Source organism: Eubalaena glacialis, chromosome 4 (genome assembly GCF_028564815.1).
Source record: "Eubalaena glacialis isolate mEubGla1 chromosome 4, mEubGla1.1.hap2.+ XY, whole genome shotgun sequence".
NCBI lineage: Eukaryota > Metazoa > Chordata > Mammalia > Artiodactyla > Balaenidae > Eubalaena > Eubalaena glacialis.
In genome coordinates this window covers 180,519,748-180,543,177 of record NC_083719.1, presented here as the reverse complement: position 1 = coordinate 180,543,177, position 23,430 = coordinate 180,519,748, and the positions used below count along the sequence as shown (strand labels likewise).

General features: G+C 37.2%; 1 protein-coding gene across 1 annotated transcript in view; it reads right to left on the bottom strand.

Moving 5' to 3' along the window:
- LOC133090694 (olfactory receptor 7E24-like) overlaps nucleotides 1-23,430 on the bottom strand; it is a 37,314-nt gene that overhangs the window by 8,667 nt on the left and 5,217 nt on the right. Inside the window, 3 exon segments of the mRNA XM_061189055.1 lie at nucleotides 10,459-10,493; nucleotides 12,844-13,738; nucleotides 13,741-13,778. Of these exon segments, the coding sequence (XP_061045038.1) occupies nucleotides 10,459-10,493; nucleotides 12,844-13,738; nucleotides 13,741-13,778 (968 nt within the window).

The window sequence follows — 23,430 nt, the reverse complement described above, 5'->3', positions numbered from 1 at the left end:
CGTACAAAAATAAACTAAAAATGGATTAAAGAATTAAATGTAGGACCTGAAAGTATAAAACTCCTGGAATAGAGGAGTTTTAGGCAGAAAACTGGGGCAGAAAACTCTTTGACTTAAATCGTAGAACTATTTTTTGGATCTGTCTCCTAAGTCAAAAGGAACAAAAGCAAAAATAAACAAATGGGACCGATTAAATTTTAAAACTTTTGCATAGCAAAGGAAAGCATTAATATAAAGAAAAGACAATCTACTGAGTGGGAGAAAAAATTGGGGAATGATATGTCCGAAAAGGGATTAATATCCAAAATATATGAACAGCTCATACAACTCGACATCAAAACCATCAAACAACTCAATTAAAAAATGTCAAAAGACCTGAATATATATTTTTCCACAAAAGACACAAATATGGCCTACAGTCACATGAAAAGATGCTCAACATCTCTAATCATCAGTGAAATACAAATCAAAACCACTATGAGATATCAACTTACACCTGTTAGAATAACTCTCATAAAAAGGCTACAAATGACAAATATTTGATAGGAAATGGAAAAAAAAGGGGACCCTGGTACACTGTTGGTGATAATGTAAATTGGTGGAGCCACTAAGGAAAACAGTATGGAGGTTTCTCAAAAAAACTAAAAATAGAACTACCATATGGTCCAGCAATTTCACTCTTGGCTATGTATTAGAGGAAAACAAAGACACTAATTTGAAAAGCTACAAACAACCCAGTGTTCAATAGCAGCATTGTTTATAAAGGCCGAGATATGGAAGCAACCAAATTGCCCACCACCAGATGAATGGATAAAGAAGACATGATATTTTTATGTATCTGTGCATATATATATATACATATATATATGTATATATATGTGTTTGTGTATGTATATATTTACACATATATACATATATATATACACAAATATACATACAAGCAATGGAATATTACTCTCCATAAAAAAGAATAAAATCCTACCATTTGCAACAATGTAGATGGACCTAGAGGTATGATGCTTAGTGAAATAAGACAGACAAAGAAAGACAAATGCTGTATGTTACCACTTATGTGTGGAATCTAAAAAAATAATACCAATGAATTGATATAACAAAACAGAAACAAACTCACAGATATAGAGAACAAAGTGTGGTTACCAGTGGCTCAGGAAGGGGAGAAGGGCAAGATAGGGGTAGGAAATTAAGAGGTAGAAAACTATGTATAAATGAAGCTATAGTGATATATTATGCAACACAGGGAACATAGCCCATACTTTATAATAACTTTTAATGGGGTATAATCTATAAAAATATTTAATCACTATGCTGTATGCCTGGACTACTATATCAACGTGTGAAAAAAATGTAACAATAGGGAAAAAGAAGCATAGAAGTATCATAAGATCAAGCAATTCCCTTCTAGGTCTATACACAAAAGAACTGAATGCAGTACCTTGAAAAGACACTTGAACAATTTTCTTAGCACCACTGCTTACAAGATCCGAAAGGTACAAACAACCCAAATGTCCATCCATGAATGTATGAGTAAACAAAATGTGGTATACTCATACAATGGAATATTATTCAGTCTTAGAAAGAATGCAAATTTCTGACATAGGTTACAATGTGGGTGAGTCTTGAAAATATTATGCTAAATGACATAAGCTATGCTACAAAGGATGAATACAGTATGTATCCACTTATAGGAGTTAATTAGAATAGTCAAATATTGATACATAGACTATGGGGGAGGGGAGAGTGGGAGTAACTGTTTCAAGGTAACAGCAATGAAGTTTGACATGATGAGTTCTGTAGATGGATAGTGGAGATGGTTGCACAAAAATGGAAGTGTACTTAATGTCCTTGAATAGTACTCTTAAGAATGGTTTAAATGGTAAATTTTACATTATGTATAATTTACCATAAAAAACCAAGTGTTCAAAACAATGAATAAATGCATGAATTAAGAAACTGGTGCATAATGACTCCTTTACCAACGTCTTCAGTTACCTTTTGGTTGGTAATAGTTAAGAAGTGGCGTTATCATAGGGTGATTATAAATTTTTATACCTGTGTTTGGAAATGTGTCTCTCTGGGCAAAAAGCACAAGTAAGGCAGCAAATTGGCTGTCCTTCTTGTGGAACTTTTCTGAATCCTGATATGCAACTCTGGCTACACACAGATTTTGGTGTCTGAAAGGAAAAATAAAGAGTCATTGGTCATAATTTTGCACATGATTAGCTGGTATCAGAGGATATCTATATTTCTCCCAGAAGAAGAAAGGACATTTCACCTTCTGTTACATCACTGTGTCTCCTCCTCAATCCCAACCTTGTCATATTCTCTAGATTCTAAGTATGAGATACCAAGTTACGTTTCCACTTTCTTCTAAATTATTTACAGAGACAACCAAAATTTTACCAAAGTATTTCATGGCCTTTATTCCATACACTCCTGGCAATATACCTTATTTTTCTTTTGTTTAACTACCTAATACAAAAACCCTGTCAGTGCAGATATCCATGTGGTCGTGATACTGAAGTTTTGTGTACAGAAAAATATTTTACTCTGCTCTCATATTGGCTGCACAGAAGGATGTAGGTTTTAGGTAAAAGAACCTAATAATGTGAAAAGCTGACACGCTACTAAAAGTAGCTTCATAAAGAATAAATGTAGGCCATAAAGAGACAGACTATGAGAGTGTGTTATGAAATGCCGATTTTGATGAACACAATTCAGGGCTCCTGATTGCCAGGTATGACACAGGCTTGTCAGAAAATTAGAAACATTTTTATACATTAAACATTGAAAAGTCACACAAAGAATCATCTTAAATTTACCCTGGACTTTTCAAATGTGGGAAAAAATTTGAAAATAGTGGTCAGTGCTTTGAGATACGAAGTAGAATGAAGTTTGATGATCACATAACATGCAAATAACCAAGGGAATGTGTAAATGGAATCTACAAAGTGATAGTTGACATCCATAACCTACTTGTGTTTAAATATAAGAAGGACTCTTAACATACATAAATAAGGCCAGGGTATCCGATATATCCATTAACATTATTTATTGCATTCACCCAACTGCTGCAGGAATAGATACACTCAAACTAAAAACAATCGCCTATACAACCTGCTCCTTCTCGACGTTGCCTGAGAAAGTATGTAAGATTACATACTATGAGTGAAAACGCTGCATTCAAAGAGTGAATTTAGTGCTCAGTTAAATGCATGCACACTTCATCTGATAGGAGGATTCTGCTCTGATAGCTTTACAATGTATAAATCTAATCTTGAAAACATGTCATACCCCTTTGAATCCAATAGGCCATTCTGTCATCCCTTCGTTGATCACCAAACCTTGATCATATGAACTACTGTAGCCAAACTCTCCCACTTTCACCAGAAGCCCAAGACCACCTGGAAAACTCACAGCGTTCAGGATATCATACTGCACCACATGGCTTCTTTATTCATCTAAGGACATGTGCTCCCCAGCACTGTTTCTAAATTGGATTTTATCCAAGAATGGGTGAAGCTAGAAAAGAAGAAAGATTGAAAAATGGAAAGTGCATTCAAATTAGAGATGGAAGGCTCATACTTACAAAGCAACCATTCTTTCCCACCTCCCCAGCCTCAAGCTTTCTTGTTGGTAGAAGCTAAGTTTTGTTTGGGTGTTTACTATCTCTTGGACTCTAGTGACATGAACTTTTCCTCTCATTCTAAAAAACAAAAAAGGTATTGAATACAATCATGACACAATAAAGTATGCCTTAGCCATGGATTTTGGTGCATCCCTGACAAAGTTTTCCTGAGGCTTCTGGAAGGAAGTGCCTGTACTGTAAATCAGTACTTCATGGAATTTTTTTCTCTTACATTTTTGGAATGTAAAAGAATATGATTTGTGACAATGGAGGGAACACTTTCCCTATGAGAGAAAACTAAAACCTACTACTCATAGAGGATTAATGAGACTGTTGATATAGCCTTTTAATCTTTGAGCCCCAGAGCTCTTGACACTCTGTTGTGGGAGATAATAAATCTACAATGTTTCTTTTAGATTAAGGTAAAATTCACATAACGTATACTCTGCCATTTTAAATAGTACAATTCGGTGGGTTTTACACATTCACAATGTTGTGCAATCCTCACCACCCTCTGATGCCAGAACATTTTCTTCATCCCAAGGGAAACCCAACACCAATTAAGGAGTCCCTCTTCATGTCCCCTAAATTAGCATCTGTGAATGACTAATTGACTTTCTGTTTATGGACTGGTCTCTTCTGGACATTTCATATAAATGGAGTCATACAATATTTCTCCCTCTGTGTCTGGCTTCTTTCACTTAGCATAATATTTTCAAATTTTATACAAGTATCAGAAATTCATTTCTGGTAAAGGCTGAATCTTATTGCATTGCATGCATATACCACATTTTGGTTATCCATTCACTGATGGGTATTCAGGTTGATGGGTATTCGGGTTGTTTCCACTTTCGGCTATTATGCCCACTGCTGCTGTACATAGTCATATATACATTTTGGGTTGAACACCTGTGTCAAATTTGGGGGGGTACATATCTAGGGGTGAAGCACTAGGTCACAAGAGAATTCTATGCTTATTTTTTTCAATTCATGTATCATTAAGGTTGAAATAATCTACACAAAATTTATTTTCTTCCCTAAGTATAACACCAAATGTTCTGTATTATTCCTAGATAGGCCACAAAACACTTATTTTTATAGATTCCAGGTTTGATTGTAAATTGTGATGAGGCAGCAGATATAGGCATGGAAAAAGACAGAGAAAATAGACAATTAAGTTGTCATTAACCATGACCTCATATATTGTCTCAACCATTAAACAAAAGTATTCATCATGACTGCTCAAAAGCTTATGAAGACGTAGGCTCAACAAAGGAATGTATACAGCAACCACCAGTTAGAGTGTTTGAGCAGCAACCCTTGAGGGGTTCCTTCATGGACCATTTCCATTCATTTATTGTTCCTAAGTATGCGTCATTCTTTCTTGTCTCTTTGATAAAAACTTGATATTTGAAATATTAGCTCACATTCTAATGAGAAAACTATGGAAATCAGGTTCTCTCCCTACCCAACAAATGTAGTGATTGCTTATTGTAACAGTTGTTGTTAGTTAGTTTAGGGCATTGTCTGATCCAATCTTGTAAATTCCATATTCTTTGTCATGTATGGTCACTGAAGGCTTTGTTGCAGTAGCCTAATGACCAACTAGTGACTAAAAATAGATTTCCTTAAATACCAAAAAGAAAAATAAAATAAAAAACCAAAGAACTATTTCCCTGTCTCTACAAGTGTGCTCTCTGGTGTGTTGGAGCAAACTTTTAACATTCAACATGGCAGTTTACAGCTCTGCCTTAGCCTTCACTTCCTGCTTCATTGAGGCCAGAAGGTCAGTCAGAAATGGAGCTTATATGAAATTAGAACACTCCCTGACACCATACACAAAAATAAACTCAAAATGGATTAAATACCTAAGTGTAAGGCCAGACACTATCAAACTCTTAGAGGAAAACATAGACAGAACACTCTATGACATAAATCACAGCAAGATCCTTTTTGACCCACCTCCTAGAGAAATGGAAATAAAAACAAAAATAAACAAATGGGACCTAATGAAACTTAAAAGCTTTTGCACAGCAAAGGAAACCATAAACAAGACCAAAAGACAACCCTCAGAATGGGAGAAAATATTTGCAAATGAAGCAACTGACAAAGGATTAATCTCCAAGATTTACAAGCAGCTCATGCAGCTCAATAACAAAAAAACAAACAACCCAATCCAAAAATGGGCAGAAGACCTAAATAGACATTTCTCCAAAGAAGATATACAGATTGCCAACAGACACATGAAAGAATGCTCAACATCATTAATCATTAGAGAAATGCAAATCAAAACTACAATGAGGTATCATCTCACACCGGTCAGAATGGCCATCATCAAAAAATCTAGAAACAATAAATGCTGGAGAGGGTGTGGAGAAAAGGGAACACTCTTGCACTGTTGGTGGGAATGTAAATTGATACAGCCACTATGGAGAACAGTATGGAGGTTCCTTAAAAAACTAAAAATAGAACTACCATATGACCCAGCAATTCCACTACTGGGCATATACCCTGAGAAAACCACAATTCAGAAAGAGTCATGTACCAAAATATTCATTGCAGCTCTGTTTACAATAGCCAGGACATGGAAGCAACCTAGGAGTCCATCATTGGATGAATGGATAAAGAAGATGTGGCACATATATACAATGGAATATTATTCAGCCATAAAAAGAAATGAAATGGAGGTATTTGTAATGAGGTGGATGGAGTTAGAGTCTGTCATACAGAGTGAAGTAAGTCAGAAAGAGAAAAAGAAATACAGTATGCTAACACATATATATGGAATCTAAGGAAAAAAAAAAAAAGGTCATGAAGAACCTAGTGGCAAGACGGGAATAAAGACACAGACCTACTAGAGAATGGACTTGAGGATATGGGGAGGGGGAGGGGTGAGATGTGACAGGGTGAGAGAGTGTCATGGACATATATACACTATCAAATGTAAAATAGATAGCTAGTGGGAAGCAGCCGCATAGCACAGGGAGATCAGCTCGGTTCTTTGTGACCACCTAGAAGGGTGGGATAGGCAGGGTGGGAGGGAGGGAGATGCAAGAGGGAAGAGATATGGGAACATATGTATATGTATAACTGATTCACTTTGTTATAAAGCAGAAACTAACACACCATTGTAAAGCAATTATACTTCAATAAAGATGTTTAAAAAAAAAAAAGAAATGGAGCTTAGGGTCTTCTCAGTGTTATTTTCTGATTATGAGCCAAGCACTGTGCATGATCTTCTAGATTCCATGGAAAATGTGGGAGCTTTTTAAAGCCTTTATTATCAAAAGCATCTCTTTCCCCAGTCCTTCTTCCAATGCTTTAGAGTTTTTATATAGTTTTCCCCAACTGTTATCTCTGACCCCAGGTAGCAGGTAATCCATTTACCTTTATATGTTTTCAATAAACAGGACTCAGGTTGCCACCTCAGCTCTAGGAAATTTCAAAGACACGTGAAATAAAGGAAGTCTTAGATTAGTCCTTCAGAGAGCCACCAGGTAGGTCAAAACAAACAACCCTCATTTTTTTAGAATAAAATTCATATAGCTCCTTCGTACAGGTATAGTAACCTGTACGAATAATGTGGGGTGTTGTTTAAGAGATCTCTTTTGACCTGGAAAGTAAAGAATGCTACCAGCATAAATGAAAACATCATGAAGTCTATACCAAATTTAGATCTGTCTTTGATTCTTCATTAAGCATTCCACATGTTGGAAGCTTTAGTTTGGATTCCAGAATTCAGACATGTTTGCTTTAAATTGATATTAAAAGCTATTAAAAACATATGCATTTTATTTGATCTGATTAGTTTATTTTATTTGATCTGATTAGTTTACTTTATTTCATCAACAACTTGATGAAATGTATTTGTCCCTTGTGTATGAGGACAGAAATTTCTAAATATAGTCTGAAAAGGATTTGTAGATTCACAAAAACCTGTGTTAAAATCCAGATGAATTCATTTCTAAACCATGGAACTTATGTTGAGTTGATAATCATCATCATTGTCCTCACATTTAAAAGTGTTTGCAAGTTTTGTAGGAACAGTTATGTCTAAAAATAATTCATTTTCCAGGGTCAGTGCAGGATATCAGGGAGACCCCATTTCTGTTTTTACCACAATCATTTCAAAGAACACTTGGACCACAGCATGTACACCACTATAGATGAAAGTGTTGGATTCTGTTATGGTAATTACGTCAATATTTTCTGACATTGAGTACACTCCAAGGAAATGTATAGATTTCACTCATTTTGGTTCTCCTATGTTTTGTTAAGGCTTGTCTGGATATTTGACTGCATTACATCCTAAACTAGGAATATTTTTCTGGTATGATTTCTAATATAAATAATTAGAAAGTAAAGACACCCCCCCCCCATGGTAGAGTTCTCCAAATAGAACTAGTAATTACAGATACATGTATAACCAATGTGAAAGAACTCAGCGTCCACTGGGCCCTAATCCTGTGGACCTTGAGACAAAAGTATGGTCATGATGCTGCATCTCAATAAAATACAACCAGATATCCTCCACTTGTCTATTCATGACCTGTATCTGAAGGACATTTACCTTCCAGGGTAGAAGCATGGGTTGGTCTGCATCTGCTGGAGGTCCCATTTCTGTTTTCAACAAAAGCCTTTCGTGGAGTGCTTGGGCAATTGCATACACAGCATTATAGATGAGATAGCTGGGTTCAGACAAGGTCATCATGTCAGTATTTGTTGGCATAAACTCTAAGGAAGAATTTGGTGGGCAGTCTCCGATTTTTCCACAATGCGATCCAGCAAGCGAACACCCAAAAATTTTAAGCCACACACTACTGAAGTAAAAGTCTTCTGGGTATTAGGAAGGTTTAACTGTCTTGAGAAAGTGTTTAAAACGAGGGATTTCCCTTCTCTGGAGCGAGAAGGAGAGACTTCCACGCAAAGCATGCACTATATAGTACACCTCACCCGAAACAATATCCCCCTTTGCTACAATAATCCACACCTTGTCCAGGGTTAAATAGAATTCTGCTCTTATGTCCATAAAAGAGAAGCATCCCACATCACTGTGTATGATATACACATTTGCAGATGAAATTCTGGGCCTCCTCTTTGAATTTACATTAGTTACTTGATACAATTCCCTACTGGAAGGAATCTTTTCACTAAAAGCCACACATATACTTTTTTTTTTTACCTTCTCTGCTTTCAGGCCCCAGAGGTACTGTTCCCTTCCCCTACTTCAGAGAAAAATGCTGCCACCCACGTCCAATCAAAATGCAGCAATAGCCTGATCATTCCATGGATGAGAGAGCTGTCCTTGCTGGCCATCAGATAAAGAGATGGAAATTGGCCTTTATCACTCAGTAAAGGATCAAAAGGACCATATGTCACCTGACTAAGAAAACAAAAACATGATTCTGAGTTTAGTGGGATTGGGGCTGGTCTTTCTTGGGGACAGAGTGAGCCAATTCTCTCTGTGACAGAAAGAGTGACTGGATTATTTGATGAAAAGAAAGACTGCAGTGGACATTCTACAGTTCTCATTTCATTTTGGGCACACAGAAGCCCATGTTTCCTAGACACCTTGCTTTTAGAAGAGACATGTGCCTTCATGAGACTGATGGTATCACTTTGAGCCAAGGTATAAAAGAGACTGTGTAAGGTTCCTATGTCCTTATTATCTCCTTCAATGGCAGTTGAAGAAGGCATGAGTTTCAGATGGTGTGCCATGAGTTTCAGATGGTGGTGTCTCCATAAACCTTGCCCTGAGTGACTTGTGAAGAAGAGATTCATTCATCCTAGGAACCTATGTTTCATGTAAATGGTGGGGGTAAATAAATCTTGTCTTATTAAATTCTACATGTTGGATTAAATTTATTACCACAGCATTACCTAGGTTCTCCTGGAGATTACAATGCCCTACTCGCTAAGATTTCCTTTAAAAAAAATTCCAGAACAGAATTCTCCTAATCTAACACTGATATGCACAGAAGTGATATCTCCTGCATGCTGGTGGTCAGATCGGTCCCTGGAAAGACATCCTGAGATGGTGAGTTCCCTGTGCAAATTTAGGGATGGTTCTCCAGAGATATACCTGTGGGAATGGAGCAAGGCAAAAATGGGAAAAAGGAAATGCTGAAACACAAAACAGTTGCAGCTGAGTCTCAGACAATCCTCAGGGACCTCTGGAGCTGGGATGGCCCTTTAGTGTTTTCCGAAATTGACACTAGGGAACCAGGCTTCTTATTCCCATATCTACCAGACACTGGCTTCTGTCTGTGCCCTGAGAGGGTCCTATCCGTGGGTGAGGAGGTTCCCTATGCTGTGTGCATTTCCTATGATGTAAAGAGCTGTGAGCCATCATCAGTCAGTATTCCCAGTAGCTGTAGAATGGATGTCTTGGCCCTGAGCATGAATCTGAACATTTAAGTGTGCACTGCACTTCTCCATCACCTTCCTCCTTTTCCCAACACATGTAAATATCTCATACTCTGAGGAAGTCTCTGGAATGTGTTTATAACTCTATGGGATGCATACACACAGCTTCCATCTTTCCCATTGATTGGATGAGAGGGAAAGGCATTGGGGAAAAGCAGAATATCTCTCACCAGAACTCAGATCCACTCACCTATGGGATTTTGTACAGCTCCAGAAGTGTTCCAATCTCAGTTGAAATGCCTAGGCTGTTCCTGTAACAGTGGTCACAGATTTTGTTTGTCTCTGGAAGTTGTAGTTAGACACAGTCTGATGATCACCAGAGAACCAAAACAGGGCACTTGCCAAAGTCCTGTGGTCACTTTCAAGGGCATTCTAGAGATCATAACCCAAGGACTGGTTGGGGAGTAGATGGGGGTTCTTGCTGATCTCCTCAATGGCAAAGAGAAAGGCCAGAACATATTGGTTTTTCTTGAAGTACCAGCTAAACAGAGGGGAAAGCATTAGGCAGAATGGCTTTGTAATTCAGGGATATACCCTAAACCAAGCCAAGGGAAAGGAAGGGTTTTAAACTCAGGTTTCCCATTCAGAGATTCTCTGTCTTGTCGTATGGAGATGGTGTGAATAAGGTTCCGAGGGTTCTGGAAGACACTGGCATGGCTCTCTTATTCTGAGGAAGCAGATTGTGGTAAATCCACCTAGAGAGGCTGGTAGGGCAGTGTGAGTGGGGTGAGGTGATATAGCTGTCAAGGGACAGATTTTCATTAGCTCTTTAAAGGTGAGGTGCAAAATAGTAAGATATTCTCCTCTATGTGAGTCAGGAGTTCAAACACCATCTCATAAACAATTTTGGAAAGATTTAGTTGAGTCTCAATTGTCATCTTCTTTTTCTTAGGGCTGAAAGCCTAGATACAATACTTCCCCCTTCCTCATGCTTGGAATGCACTAAATCGCACTAGACTTAACAGTTCTTAAAAATTGTTAGAGGATTTCTTTCTGACATCATATTCACATGAGCCATTTCAACGGCCTTTCCTATTATTTTCTATTCTGATTAGTCAGCTCTTAAAAAGCCAATTTTGTTAAATTATATTTTCCTTGAAAAATATACATTTCATCTATGATTCTTGTTTTTATTCATGGATTTTAGCAAACACTGTCCATAATATTTCTTCTATCATTTCTCACTTAATATTTGATTTTTCTTATATTTCCTCAATTCCATACTCTAAATATTTAAGTTATTTCATATTTAAAATAGTTCTAACATTTTTGGATTTCCTAAAGAATTAATGTTTGTTTTTTTTGGTGTGTTTGTTTGTTTTTAACATCTTTATTGGAGTATAATTGGTTTACAATGGTCTGTTAGTTTCTGCTTTATAACAAAGTGAATCAGTTATACATATACATATGTTCCCATATCTCTTCCCTCTTGCGTCTCCCTCCCTCCCACCCTCCGTATCCCACCCCTCTAGGTGGTCACAAAGCACCGAGCTGATCTCCCTGTGCTATGTGGCTGCTTCCCACTAGCTATCTATTTTACGTTTGGTAGTGTGTATATGTCCATGCCACTCTCTCACTTTGTCACAGCTTACCCTTGTGCCTCCCCATATCCTCAAGTCCATTCTCTAGTAGGTCTGTGTCTTTATTCCCGTCTTGCCCCTAGGTTCTTCATGATCTTTTTTTTTTTCTTAGATTCCATATATATGTGTTAGCATATGGTATTTGTTTTTCTCTTTCTGACTTACTTCACTCTGTATGACAGACTCTAGGTCCATCCACCTCACTACAAATAACTCAATTTCATTTCTTTTTATGGCTGAGTAATATTCCATTGTATATATGTGCCACATGTTCTTTATCCATTCATCTGTTGATGGACACTTCGGTTGCTTCCATGTCCTGGCTATTGTAAATAGAGCTGCAATGAACATTTTGGTACATGGCTCTTTTTGAATTATGGTTTTCTCAGGGTATATGCCCAGTAGTAGAGAAGCTATGTGAAGAAAATAATCAGAAATAATGGGGAAAACACATTGCCTGTTACTACAGTAGGCTCTTCATATCTTCCCCCTTTGACCTCTGATCTCTTTCAGATCTTGGGAATTTGTCCATGAGCATTTGGGACACAAGACATACAGGTCACCTTTGAGTGAAAGATCTGACTGGGACCAGTAGTTCTCAACCTTGGCCACACACTAGAACCACCTGAGTGGTTTTTTAAATCCTCATGCTCAGACCACACCTAAGTCCAGTTAAATCAGAATATCTGGTGGTGAGACCCAGTGGTCAGTATTTTTAAGCTTCCCAGATGATTTCGATAAAAGCCAAGGTTGAGAAGCAGTGACATGCATCCTCACACATAGCTGCATTCACAGATTGAAAAATAGAATTTACTATGGAGAATACATAAGAGCTGTGGAAAACTTGTAAATTTTCAATATATTAAAGGGAAATTAGTCATTTTTGAGGATGCTGGGGCTACCAAAGATAAACTATAGAATTTCCATAGATGTAACGAAATTCAGTCAAGGAGTAATTATGACACCCAAAGGATCCTAGAATTCTCCCCCGGTCACATTAAACCATAAAGAGAAGCAATATCCAGGTGTTAAGCTAAGAGAGGCATGAAGGTCATAAGAGCTACAAAAATGATGTGATGAGAGAGGTAGAATTTTCAGGTCTAGATGTTAATTTTGCTACATTTGCCAACCCACACTCCAAATGGATGACACAGGTACTAAGATTAGAACGTTTTGCTGAGGAACCTCCACATGGCCTTTTTGATGTCTCTGTTCCTCAGACTGTAGATGTAGGGGTTCAGCATGGGGGTAACCACAGTGTACACTACCGAGGCCACTGTATCCTTCCTGGGAGATTGTGAGATGGCTGAGCTGAGGTACACACCAAGGCTGGTTCCATAAAATACACAAACAACTGCCAGGTGAGAACCACAGGTGGAGAAGCCTTTATACATTCGACCTGATGAGGGGACTCTCAGAATGGAAAGAAGAATTTTATAGTAAGAGAAAAAGATCCCTGAGAAAAGGAGAAAAGCAAAGGTGGCACCAAAAAAATACAGGACTATGTTATTGGTGAAAGTGTCAGAACAGGCAAGCTTGAGGAGTTGAGAAGGGTCACAGAAGAAATTAGAAATTTCCACATTCTTAAAGCAGGCAACTTGTAACACAGTCAAATTGTGCACCTGGGAATCCAAAAGGCTAACAAAAAATGACACCAAAACTAAGAAGCAACAGAGGCGTGGGTTCATGATGATCTGGTAGCGCAGTGGGTGACAGATGGCCACAAACCTGTCATAAGCCATTGCAGTCAGAAGCATACCATCCATACACACAAAAAGGATAAAAAAAGACATCTGTGTCAGGCAGGCTTCATAGGAGATGACTCTGCTATGAGTTTGGATGTTCACAATCATCTTGGGGACGGTGGTGGAGATGAAACTGATGTCAACCAAGGACAGGTTGGAGAGGAAGAAGTACATGGGGGTGTGAAGGTGGGGGTCAGAGGTAACAGCCAGGATGATGAGCAGATTCCCCAACACGGTGACCAGGTACAAGGACAGGAACAGGATAAAGAGCAAAGGCTGCAGTTCTGGATCATCTGAGAGGCCTGTGAGGAAGAATTCTGAGACACTTGTTACATTTCCAGTTCTGTGTAGCTTAGACACCTTTGGAAAAAGAAAAGACGGCTGGAAAAAAAAGGAAACAAGTAAATGGGCATGCGGCACTGTGTCCATATTTTGGATTCAAGCAATTCATTTCTAAGATCATACACCTCGGCACCTTCAGCAATATTTCTCAGTGTGACAAATTCTATCTGCTTCGAATTGTTTCCTCATTGGTTTCTGTGTTTTTCACCTCTGTCTATTCACTCTTTCTTTATAAAACTTCACTGAAAATTGAACGGGAACAAGAACATTAGAGGTAATACATTCATGATCTCAGTTAAATACAACCTACTTTAGAAATAATACAGAATGCGAAATTCCCTTCCCTCTTTATGAAAAAATATAATTCGAATTTAAGAAATTAAGCCATAGATATATAAATCTTATTTTACTCAAATAAAATTCTAGATATTTCTTTTATTTAGAATATTTATAAATCTATGAAATGAGGGAGTGTGTCATCTGGATTCTAAATTAAAAATAAAGGTTCATAATCAGAAAACATTTTTATGTGATATTCAGAGTTTTATCATTGGTTTCTCTGTCTTCCCTCCTTCATGAAATAAGTAATTACTCAAATATCAGGGTTGTGTTTTAAAAGTTATTAAGTATATAATTCATATCTTTGACTTTGGTGGACTTCAAATTTTGATCAGCGTGGTTTATTTAAGTACACATGATCAATCATACAGCATTGGTGACTTGGAATGTGGTGTTAGTGTATAGAGCATTGTCAATGATTAAACGGTAATAAAATTTAAGAAACCCTCTTGAAATTTTTTATTTTATACAAGGTTATTTGTTTCAACCCAATACCATGTTGGTAAAATGTCTGATGTGTGAAACCACTTTATTTTTTGTGAACTCTATTCTGTGCTGGGATAGTAGTAGTAGGATAATACTACTTCATTGTTTCCCTTTTTTTCAATTTATTGAAGTATGATTGACAAAATTGTATATATTTGGGTTGTGCAACATGAAGGTTTTTAAAAGATGTTCTAAATGATGATTTAATACACAAAGATATTGGGAATGATTACCAAAATCAAGTTAATTAACATATCTGTCACCTCACATAGTTTCTACTTGTGTGTGTGTGTAGTAACAGTTAAGCAGATCTCTCTTAGCAGATTTCAAGACTACAATACAGAATTATTAACAAGTCATCAGGCTGTATATTAGATCCCCAGAACTTATTCATTTTATAACTGAAAGTTTGTACCCTTTGACCAACATCTCCCCACTTTCTCTACCACCTCCTCCTCACAACTACAGTTCTAATCTATGGTTTTCAGAATTTGATTTTCTTAGCTTGCAAACATAAGTGAGATCATACAGTATTTGACTATGTCTGGTGTATGTATTTCAATAAGCATAATATTCTCCAGGTCCATCCATGTTGTCACAAATGGCAGGATTTCCTTCTTTTTATGGCTGAATAATATCCCTTTGTTAATATATACATGCCACAGTTTCTTTCAAGAAAATGAAGAGTACAAGAGTTCCCTTAAACTCCACATCCTCATCAACATTTGTTATCTTTTTTTTTTTCAGTAATAGCCATCCTAACAGATGTGAGGTGATATTTGATTTAGGTTTTGACTTGTGTTTCCTGATACTAACTGATGTTGAGCACTTTTTCATATACTTGGTGGTCTTGTTCTCATCATAAACCCTATTTATGGTTGAGGAGTTCAGCACCAGGGAAGGTCCCACAGCCAGGTCAGAACCCAGCCTTCTGATGTAGATGCAGCAGATTTTCATGTCAATTCTTCCTGATACAGGGATTGCAATTCCTTGTCTTCTCCTACCTGAAGGTAACTCAGTTTAATTATTTTGGCATGTCACACTATGATTTAATCTAGAATTATTCAAAATAAGTACTGTAAACACAGTTGGGCAGTTTCCTTATCTATGAAATTAATAATAATTTAACCTACCTAGTAGGAGTATTGGAATAATTTTTTTTTAATTATTAATATTGCTTAGACCAATGGTTTTCATCTCCAGTTGATTGGTAATTTACGTGTGCTTATTTTAAAATTCACAGGTACCCTGGTCTCAGCCTAGGACCTATTTCAGGATCTCTACATGTGCGTTTCTTGGTCACCCTAATGTCAAGCTGGACTTGATAAATACCACTTAGAATATTGCCCAAAACTTATAAAAAGTTCCATTAATATTACCTATTATTAGTCTCATCAATAACCAACACCTATTTTTAAATATAAACATTTAATAATATTTCCTTCAGATCTCAGCTTTTATAGAGGTTTGAACATTTACTCATAAAAAGGGACTTTCTTGGTATTTAGCTCAATCCCATTCCTCTATATAACTGTCCCCCAAAAGCAACCATTGTCATGAAGTTGATGGGTATATTTCCCTGTCAATGCTTCTGTAATGTCAATATTCATTTATGTATCTAAACTGCATTCTGAAAATCTTCCCTAAACAGAATACTACACATATTTCCTCTGAAATGTGCTTGTTTACCACAACTTTGTGGTTAAGTCTCTTCGTGAAGTACATACAGTTACTTCAAACATTTACCCAATGCACATTATTACGTAAGGGAAAACATAATTTACTTTATAAATTTATATTTATACATATAAATTAACAAATTTATATTTCACATATATTTAAAATGTAACAATATAATATAATGTATTTTCACTATTAAATAAATATTTAATTTACATTACATATTTTATAGTATATTATTATTTATATCATTTTTTTCTTACAACAATCCTATGAAAATTCTGTACCTCGCTCATATGCTATCATACAAATGAGAATTTGTATATAATATGTGAGTGGTGGCTAGTTGTGCAATTTCTAAGAACTGATGCATGTTCAGTTTTACTAATGTTGTCTGTATTTGTTTCAATGCAAATATCATTTTCTATCAACCACATCATCACTTATTAAGGTATCATTTGAAAATATTCCTGAGGTCTATCTTGTGACAATGTCATGATACCTGCACATGACATTTTCATCTTATATAGGAAATTGTTTCAACCTTAGATTTCAAAACTGGACTCCACAACATGACTATTTATAGAAAATCCTATAATCCATCATGTCCGTGCCATTCTGGCCCCTGTGAACTACTGGTGCATTCCTGTAATTCACAGATAGACTCACTGAACCAAAGAGGATGAATCAATTCTTCTACCTTCATTTCACTTTCTGGGCCAACAAACTAGGTTAGAAAAGAAATGCTATTTAGCTACAGTGGAGATGACTGAGAACTGGTGTAGGAATAAGCAAATAGAGGATTGAGTCCTGGATTTTTCACCCCATGTATGTGGAGTGTGTATAAATTTCTCCTCCTCTCTATGCTTCTGTACCTTCCTGGAAAAAAAAAAGAGTCTAATACCCAGCACTACACCATGTGTGGCACTTAAGGGATGTTTGTAACTTATAAATATTGGGTCATTTTTATAAAGAATGTCAGTCATTATTGGGCTAGTATGTTTATTAATTAAATATAATCCCCCCAATTTAATAATGTTTTATGGATTATATGGCAGAAAAGATCGAAGCCTTTCCTGGCTCAGGGCACTGGAGCATGGAATGATATTAAATCCTAAAATGTGTCTCAACCCTTGCATTAAGATGGGTCGTCCCCTCCTTTTCTGACTCTTTTTCCCCCATACTTATGAAAATTTCTGCAATGGCTTTTCAATGATTGAATTCTGCATATGCTATTAAATGGAAAGAAAATATGTCCCTTAGAAAGTCCATGACATAGACAGAAACAAGCACTATTTTATCTTGTCTCTATTCCTATGCGACATTCTGAAAAAGATGAAAACACCAGCATGAATGGTCCACTGTGTGGAAGCTATATTGGCCACACGGTTTATTCAACACTTAACTGTTTTCTCTTTTTTTTAATCCTTGGTGCCTCTTCTGTGCCAACAAGGTATAGGCTCTGGGGAATCAGAAATAAATGAGCCTCAGTCATTTCTCTTCATCTATGAAGAACGTACTTGTATAAAATAAAATAAAATGTCCTGTCAGGGATGTAGGGAAACCATAACATCAGATCAACAGATATTTAAATCTAATGACACGAGCATTAGCTTTATCATTATTAGTAACAAAATATCAAAAATGTACTTTGCCCTTTCTTTATGCATCCATCACATAGCTATTGCATAGAGGGCGACCATTATTTGTTTAGTCCTGATTCAGTGGGTTTGAATCAATGAGGAATCAACTCAGTTGACAATACTAAGTCTCATGGATTCTAAGAAATTGTCCCATAACACACTAAGAATTAGTGGAGCATACACGATTCAAAATTAAGTTTTGTTTTTGTTTTTGTTTTTTAAAACATCTTTATTGGACTATAATTGCTTTACAATGGTGTGTTTAGTTTCTGCCAGAGCCCCCGAATCAGCTGCTCCAAAATTAAGTTTTTATTCTCTAAGTTCCATGCCCTAAATATCATTGTTTTCAGGCTTTCTGAAAGTTTTAAGCAGAGGTACAGCAGTCTAACGACAGGCGCATCTCGGGTAGATTTTTTAAACTGTTTTCATTTTCCTGCATAGGAATGAACCCTAAGACTCTGATTTTATGTCTCCTTTCATGATTGAGTCAGACGATTATAAGTACAGAGGAGAAAGTGGACAGGTGATGTGAAATCCAGGAACAGGGTCAACAGAGAGATCTACCCTGAAATGTCAGCTGCCAATTATTTCTATGACTTCACCTGTGTTCGTAGACATCCTTCCTATAGTTGATGCAGCAAGTGCTACCTACTACCCTCCCCTGTGTCCTCCAGAAAACTCCAAATAGGAAGGGCAAAGTGAGCAGGGAATCTCTATGAGGACTGACAGGAAAGTAACATGACTGTTTGGGGTGGCAGGGGGAAAACTGCCCAGATGCCCTGTGTCTGGACTCAGTCTACCCAGAATGACTGGCTTCAACACTTTCTAACTCATGACCTGGTACCTGTTACATAAAATGCTGTGCTTCTTTCCTCTTATTATAATAATACTTATGTGTGCACTTATAATTTGGGAGAAATTATGCAGATGTAATCAAACAAGAAACATAAAAGACACACCTCAGAGCCTGACACTTAGGAAGCCTTCAATAACAACATAACATAACATAACATAACATAACATAACATAACATAACATAACATAACATAACATAACAACATAACATAACATAACATAACATCATAACTGATGTTATGGTTCATGTCATCCTCCTCATCCTCATCGCCACTTTCATAACTATTTGAAGTGCTTAGGGGGAAGTTTACAGAGACCCATTTGCTGCTACAATGGGGGAAATGCCAGCCAGAGCCAGAACCAGTGAGGGTGGAAGCAGATCTCTGAATGAGAGTTCTCACACCCCAACCAGAACAAAGAACGTAAGCTTCAAAAGGCTTTATTCCAAAACTGTTTGTATTCGTGCCCTCTCATCTTTCTGTACCAAATATTACATTTGTCCTCTTGAGGAGGAAATCCCAACCAGAACCAAGAACATAAATGTCATAGGGCTCTAATCTGAAATTTGTATACTGGTGCCCCCCCCATCTGTCTGTCCCAACTGCCATGTTTGTCTTGTTGAGGAAAAAATCATGCTCCCAACACTCCCTTCATCCATCACTTTCTCCCTCAGCACTTACTGGGCTGGGCTGCATCTCTGCTGGAGCATGACCAAGGAACACAGATTCACTGCCCCTCTCCTGCCTGCTGTGTGATGAAGTCTCAGAGTGTGCCCTCAGGACTGGCAGGAAGACAGACTCAGGCTGGGACCTTCTGATGCAGCTTCCTACAAAGGATGGAGACACAGGTGGGGAGTCACAATGTTAGAACTGGCCAATTAATGAGCTGAAGACACTGGCCAATTATTTACAATGATATGACCTTAGGGCTCAATGTCCAAAGCTCATAATTAGCCAGATGGTCCACATTGTCCCAGTCTCTGGAGACTTGCTAATATTAACGGAACAGGAAAAGGATAAAAGTGAATGTCCTGGGAAGGAGCTAGGTCCCTCTTCTCCTCAAGAGGAAATTCACCTGTACTCTTGCTTCTTACTTCTTACTTGCAGGATTCTAACATAAAACTCAGACTTTTTTTTTCTCAACTTAACCACTCAATGTGTGGTTTTGATATCTACAAATCCATTGTATCAATCATGAAATCTATGCAGCACTAGGTCTATACCAAGGATGTGATACTTTCCATTTTCACAGTTAATATTTGTCTCTAAGGATAACTTCTTATTTTCATTTCCTTACCCTTGCTCAGCTGGCATTAGATATGGTAGAGATTACTGGGTTGGACTTTTTTCTTTCCTTTTTTTTTGTGTGTGTGCTAATTTGAATGAATCTTCATTTCTAAGTTTTTTCTCTAAATGAATTACATTGGCATATTAGAAAACTATTGACTTTTACTAATTCTTTAATACCTGATACTTTAATTAAATATTTCAGTGGGCCTCCCAGAAGGTTGCAGTCAAGATCAGCCAGGGCTGCAGGCATCTCAAAACTGGATCAGCAGATGTCCACTTTCAAGCACACTCACGAGGCTGTTGGTAGGATTCACCTGTTCACAGAATATTGTCCAGAGAATTCTTTCAGTTCCTTGACACATGGTCTCCTGGTTGGGCAGTTGGTTTTTATCAATATGAGCCATCAAGAATGCAAGAGAGAGGCAGCAAGAAGAAAGCCAGATTTTTTTTACTCTATTCTCAGCAGGGACTTCCCAACCTTTTTTCCACATTCTCATTGTTGGAAGTGGGTCTCTATGTACATCTCACCCTCAATGGCAGTAAAATACACAAAGCAATGAAAACCAGGAGTTGGGACCAGTGAGAGTATCTCAGATACTGCCCACCACACAGGACTCATCCTCTATAAGGACTATGTGCTCCAAGCAATTCAAGACTCAGGCCCTGTCCATCTACTTTTCAGCATATCCCCAAATTAGTCACACCACCATGATTTCAACAAAAATTCCCTGGACACAAACTAGCATATGGGTAGAACTTTCTCTCCATTGCGTACTGCATTTGGTACGACAGACCCCACTCTACTGCTTCAGGTCATGCAGTCTCAAGTAGACCCCCTTGTTTCTGATGCACTAGGAGAGCCCCTCCATCAACACCAGGCCAATCTACAGCTATTCCATGGCCAAACATAATAAATGTTCCCAGTGAACATGATTTCTTCTAAGTAGAGATGAAACAACTCACTCCAGAATATATATTTTTGTTAGATTTCATTGTGGTCTTAGATCGTGAAGACTTTAATAAATAAAATGTGGTTGGGCTCACCTGTTTTTTCTACTGTATAAAGTGGGATGTAGGTGGAAAGTGGAGTGATGTAACCTTCTAAATCCTGTCCATGCAGCCTTCCTGACTCAGAGATCTCTTTCTGAGGAAGGCAGAGATTGGCTTGTCATTGATATGAAGAAAACTTTATACCAAAATCAAATTGGATATGGAGAGAAGGATGTTATTTACCTTGTGAGTATAAGTGACAGGGGGTATTTTTAGGGTAGACCACATGGTGGATAGGTACAGGTGGATATGAGAGGGAGATACTATGTGTTGACATATTTAAAATAATTCATGCACGGCAAAAATGTATTACTAAACTGCAGTTATTTCATAGAGAGTAAAATGAATAAGTTACTAGAGTCAATGACAAAGTTGAATTTATAGGAATTGGGATATTAAAACAAAAGGTACTTAGGTTGCTTCCATGTCCTGGCTATTGTAAATAGAGCTGCAATGAACATTTTGGTACATGACTCTTTTTGAATTATGGTTTTCTCAGGGTATATGCCCAGTAGTGGTATTGCTGGGTCATATGGTAGTTCTATTTTTAGTTTTTTAAGGAACCTCCATACTGTTCTCCATAGTGGCCGTATCAATTTACATACCCACTAACAGCGCAAGAGGGTTCCCTTTTCTCCACACCCTCTCCAGCATTTATTGTTTGTAGATTTTTTGATGATGGCCATTCTGACCAGTGTGAGATGATATCGCATCGTAGTTTTGATTTGCATTACTCTAATGTTGAGCATTCTTTCATGTGTTTGTTGGCAATCTGTATATCTTCTTTGGAGAAATGTCTATTTAGGTCTTCTGCCCATTTTTGGATTGGGTTATTTGTTTTTTTGATATTGAGTTACATGAGCTGCTTGTAAATTTTGGAGATTAATCCTTTGTAAGTTGCTTCATTTGCAAGTATTTTCTCCCATTCTGAGGGTTGTCTTTTCATCTTGTTTATGGTTTCCTTTGCTGTGCAAAAGCTTTTAAGTTTCATTAGATCCCATTTGTTTATTTTTCTTTTTATTTCCATTACTCTAGAAGGTGGGTCAAAAAGGATCTTGTTGCAATTTATGTCAAATGGTGTTCTGCTTATGTTTTCCTCTAAGAGTTTGATAGTGTCTGGCCTTACATTTAGGTCTTTAATCCATTTTGAGTTTATTTTTGTGTATGGTGTTAGGGAGTGTTCTAATTTCATTCTTTTACATGCAGCTGCCCAGTTTTCCCAGCACCACTTATTGAAGAGGCTGCCTTTTCTCCACTGTATATTCTGGCCTCCTTTTTCATAGATTAGGTGACCATAGGTGTGTGGGTTTATCTCTGGACTTTCTATCTGTTCCATTACCTATATTTTTGTTTTTGTGCCAGTACCATACTGTCTTGATTACCGTAGCTTTGTAGTATAGTCTGAAGTCAGGGAGTCTGATTCCTCCAGCTCCGTTTTTCTGTCTCAAATTGCTTTGGCAATTCGGGGTCTTTTGTGTTTCCATACAAATTGTGAAATTTTTTTGTACTAATTCTGTGAAAAATGCCATTGATAATTTGATAGGGATTGCTTTGAATCTTTAGATTGCTTTGGGTAGTATAGTCACTTTCACAATATTGATTCTTCCAATCCAAGAACATGGTATATCTCTCCATCTGCTTGTGTCCTCTTTTATTTCTTTCATCAGTATCTTATTGTTTTCTGCGTACAAGTCTTTTGCCTCCTTAGTTAGGTTTATTCCTAGGTATTTTATTCTTTTTCTAGTGATGGTAAATGGGATTGTTTCCTTAATTTCTCTTTCTGATCTTTTGTTGTTAGTGTATAGGACTGCAAGAGATTTCTGTGTATTAATTTTGTATCCTGCAACTTTACCAAATTCATTGATTAGCTCTGGTAGTTTTCTGGTAGAATCTTTAGGATCTTCTATGTATAGAATCATGTCATCTGCAAACAGTGACAGTTTTACTTCTTCTATTCCAAGTTGGATTCCTTCTATTTCTTTTTATTCTCTGATTTCCATGACTAGAACTTCCAAAACTATGTTGAATAATAGTGGTGAGAGTGTGCACCCTTGTCTTGTTCCTGATCTTAGAGGAAATGCTTTCAATTTTTCACCATTGAGAATGATGTTTTCTGTGGGTTTGTCATATATAGCCTTTATTATGTTGAGGTAGTTCCCTCTATGCCCACTTTCTGGAGAGTTTTTAATCATAAATCGGTGATGAAATTTGTCAAAAGCTTTTTCTGCATCTATTGAGATGATCATATGGTTTTTATTCTTCAGTTTGTTAATATTGTGTATCACATTGATTGATTTGCATATATTGAAGAATCCTTGCATCCCTGGGATAAATCCCACTTGATCATGG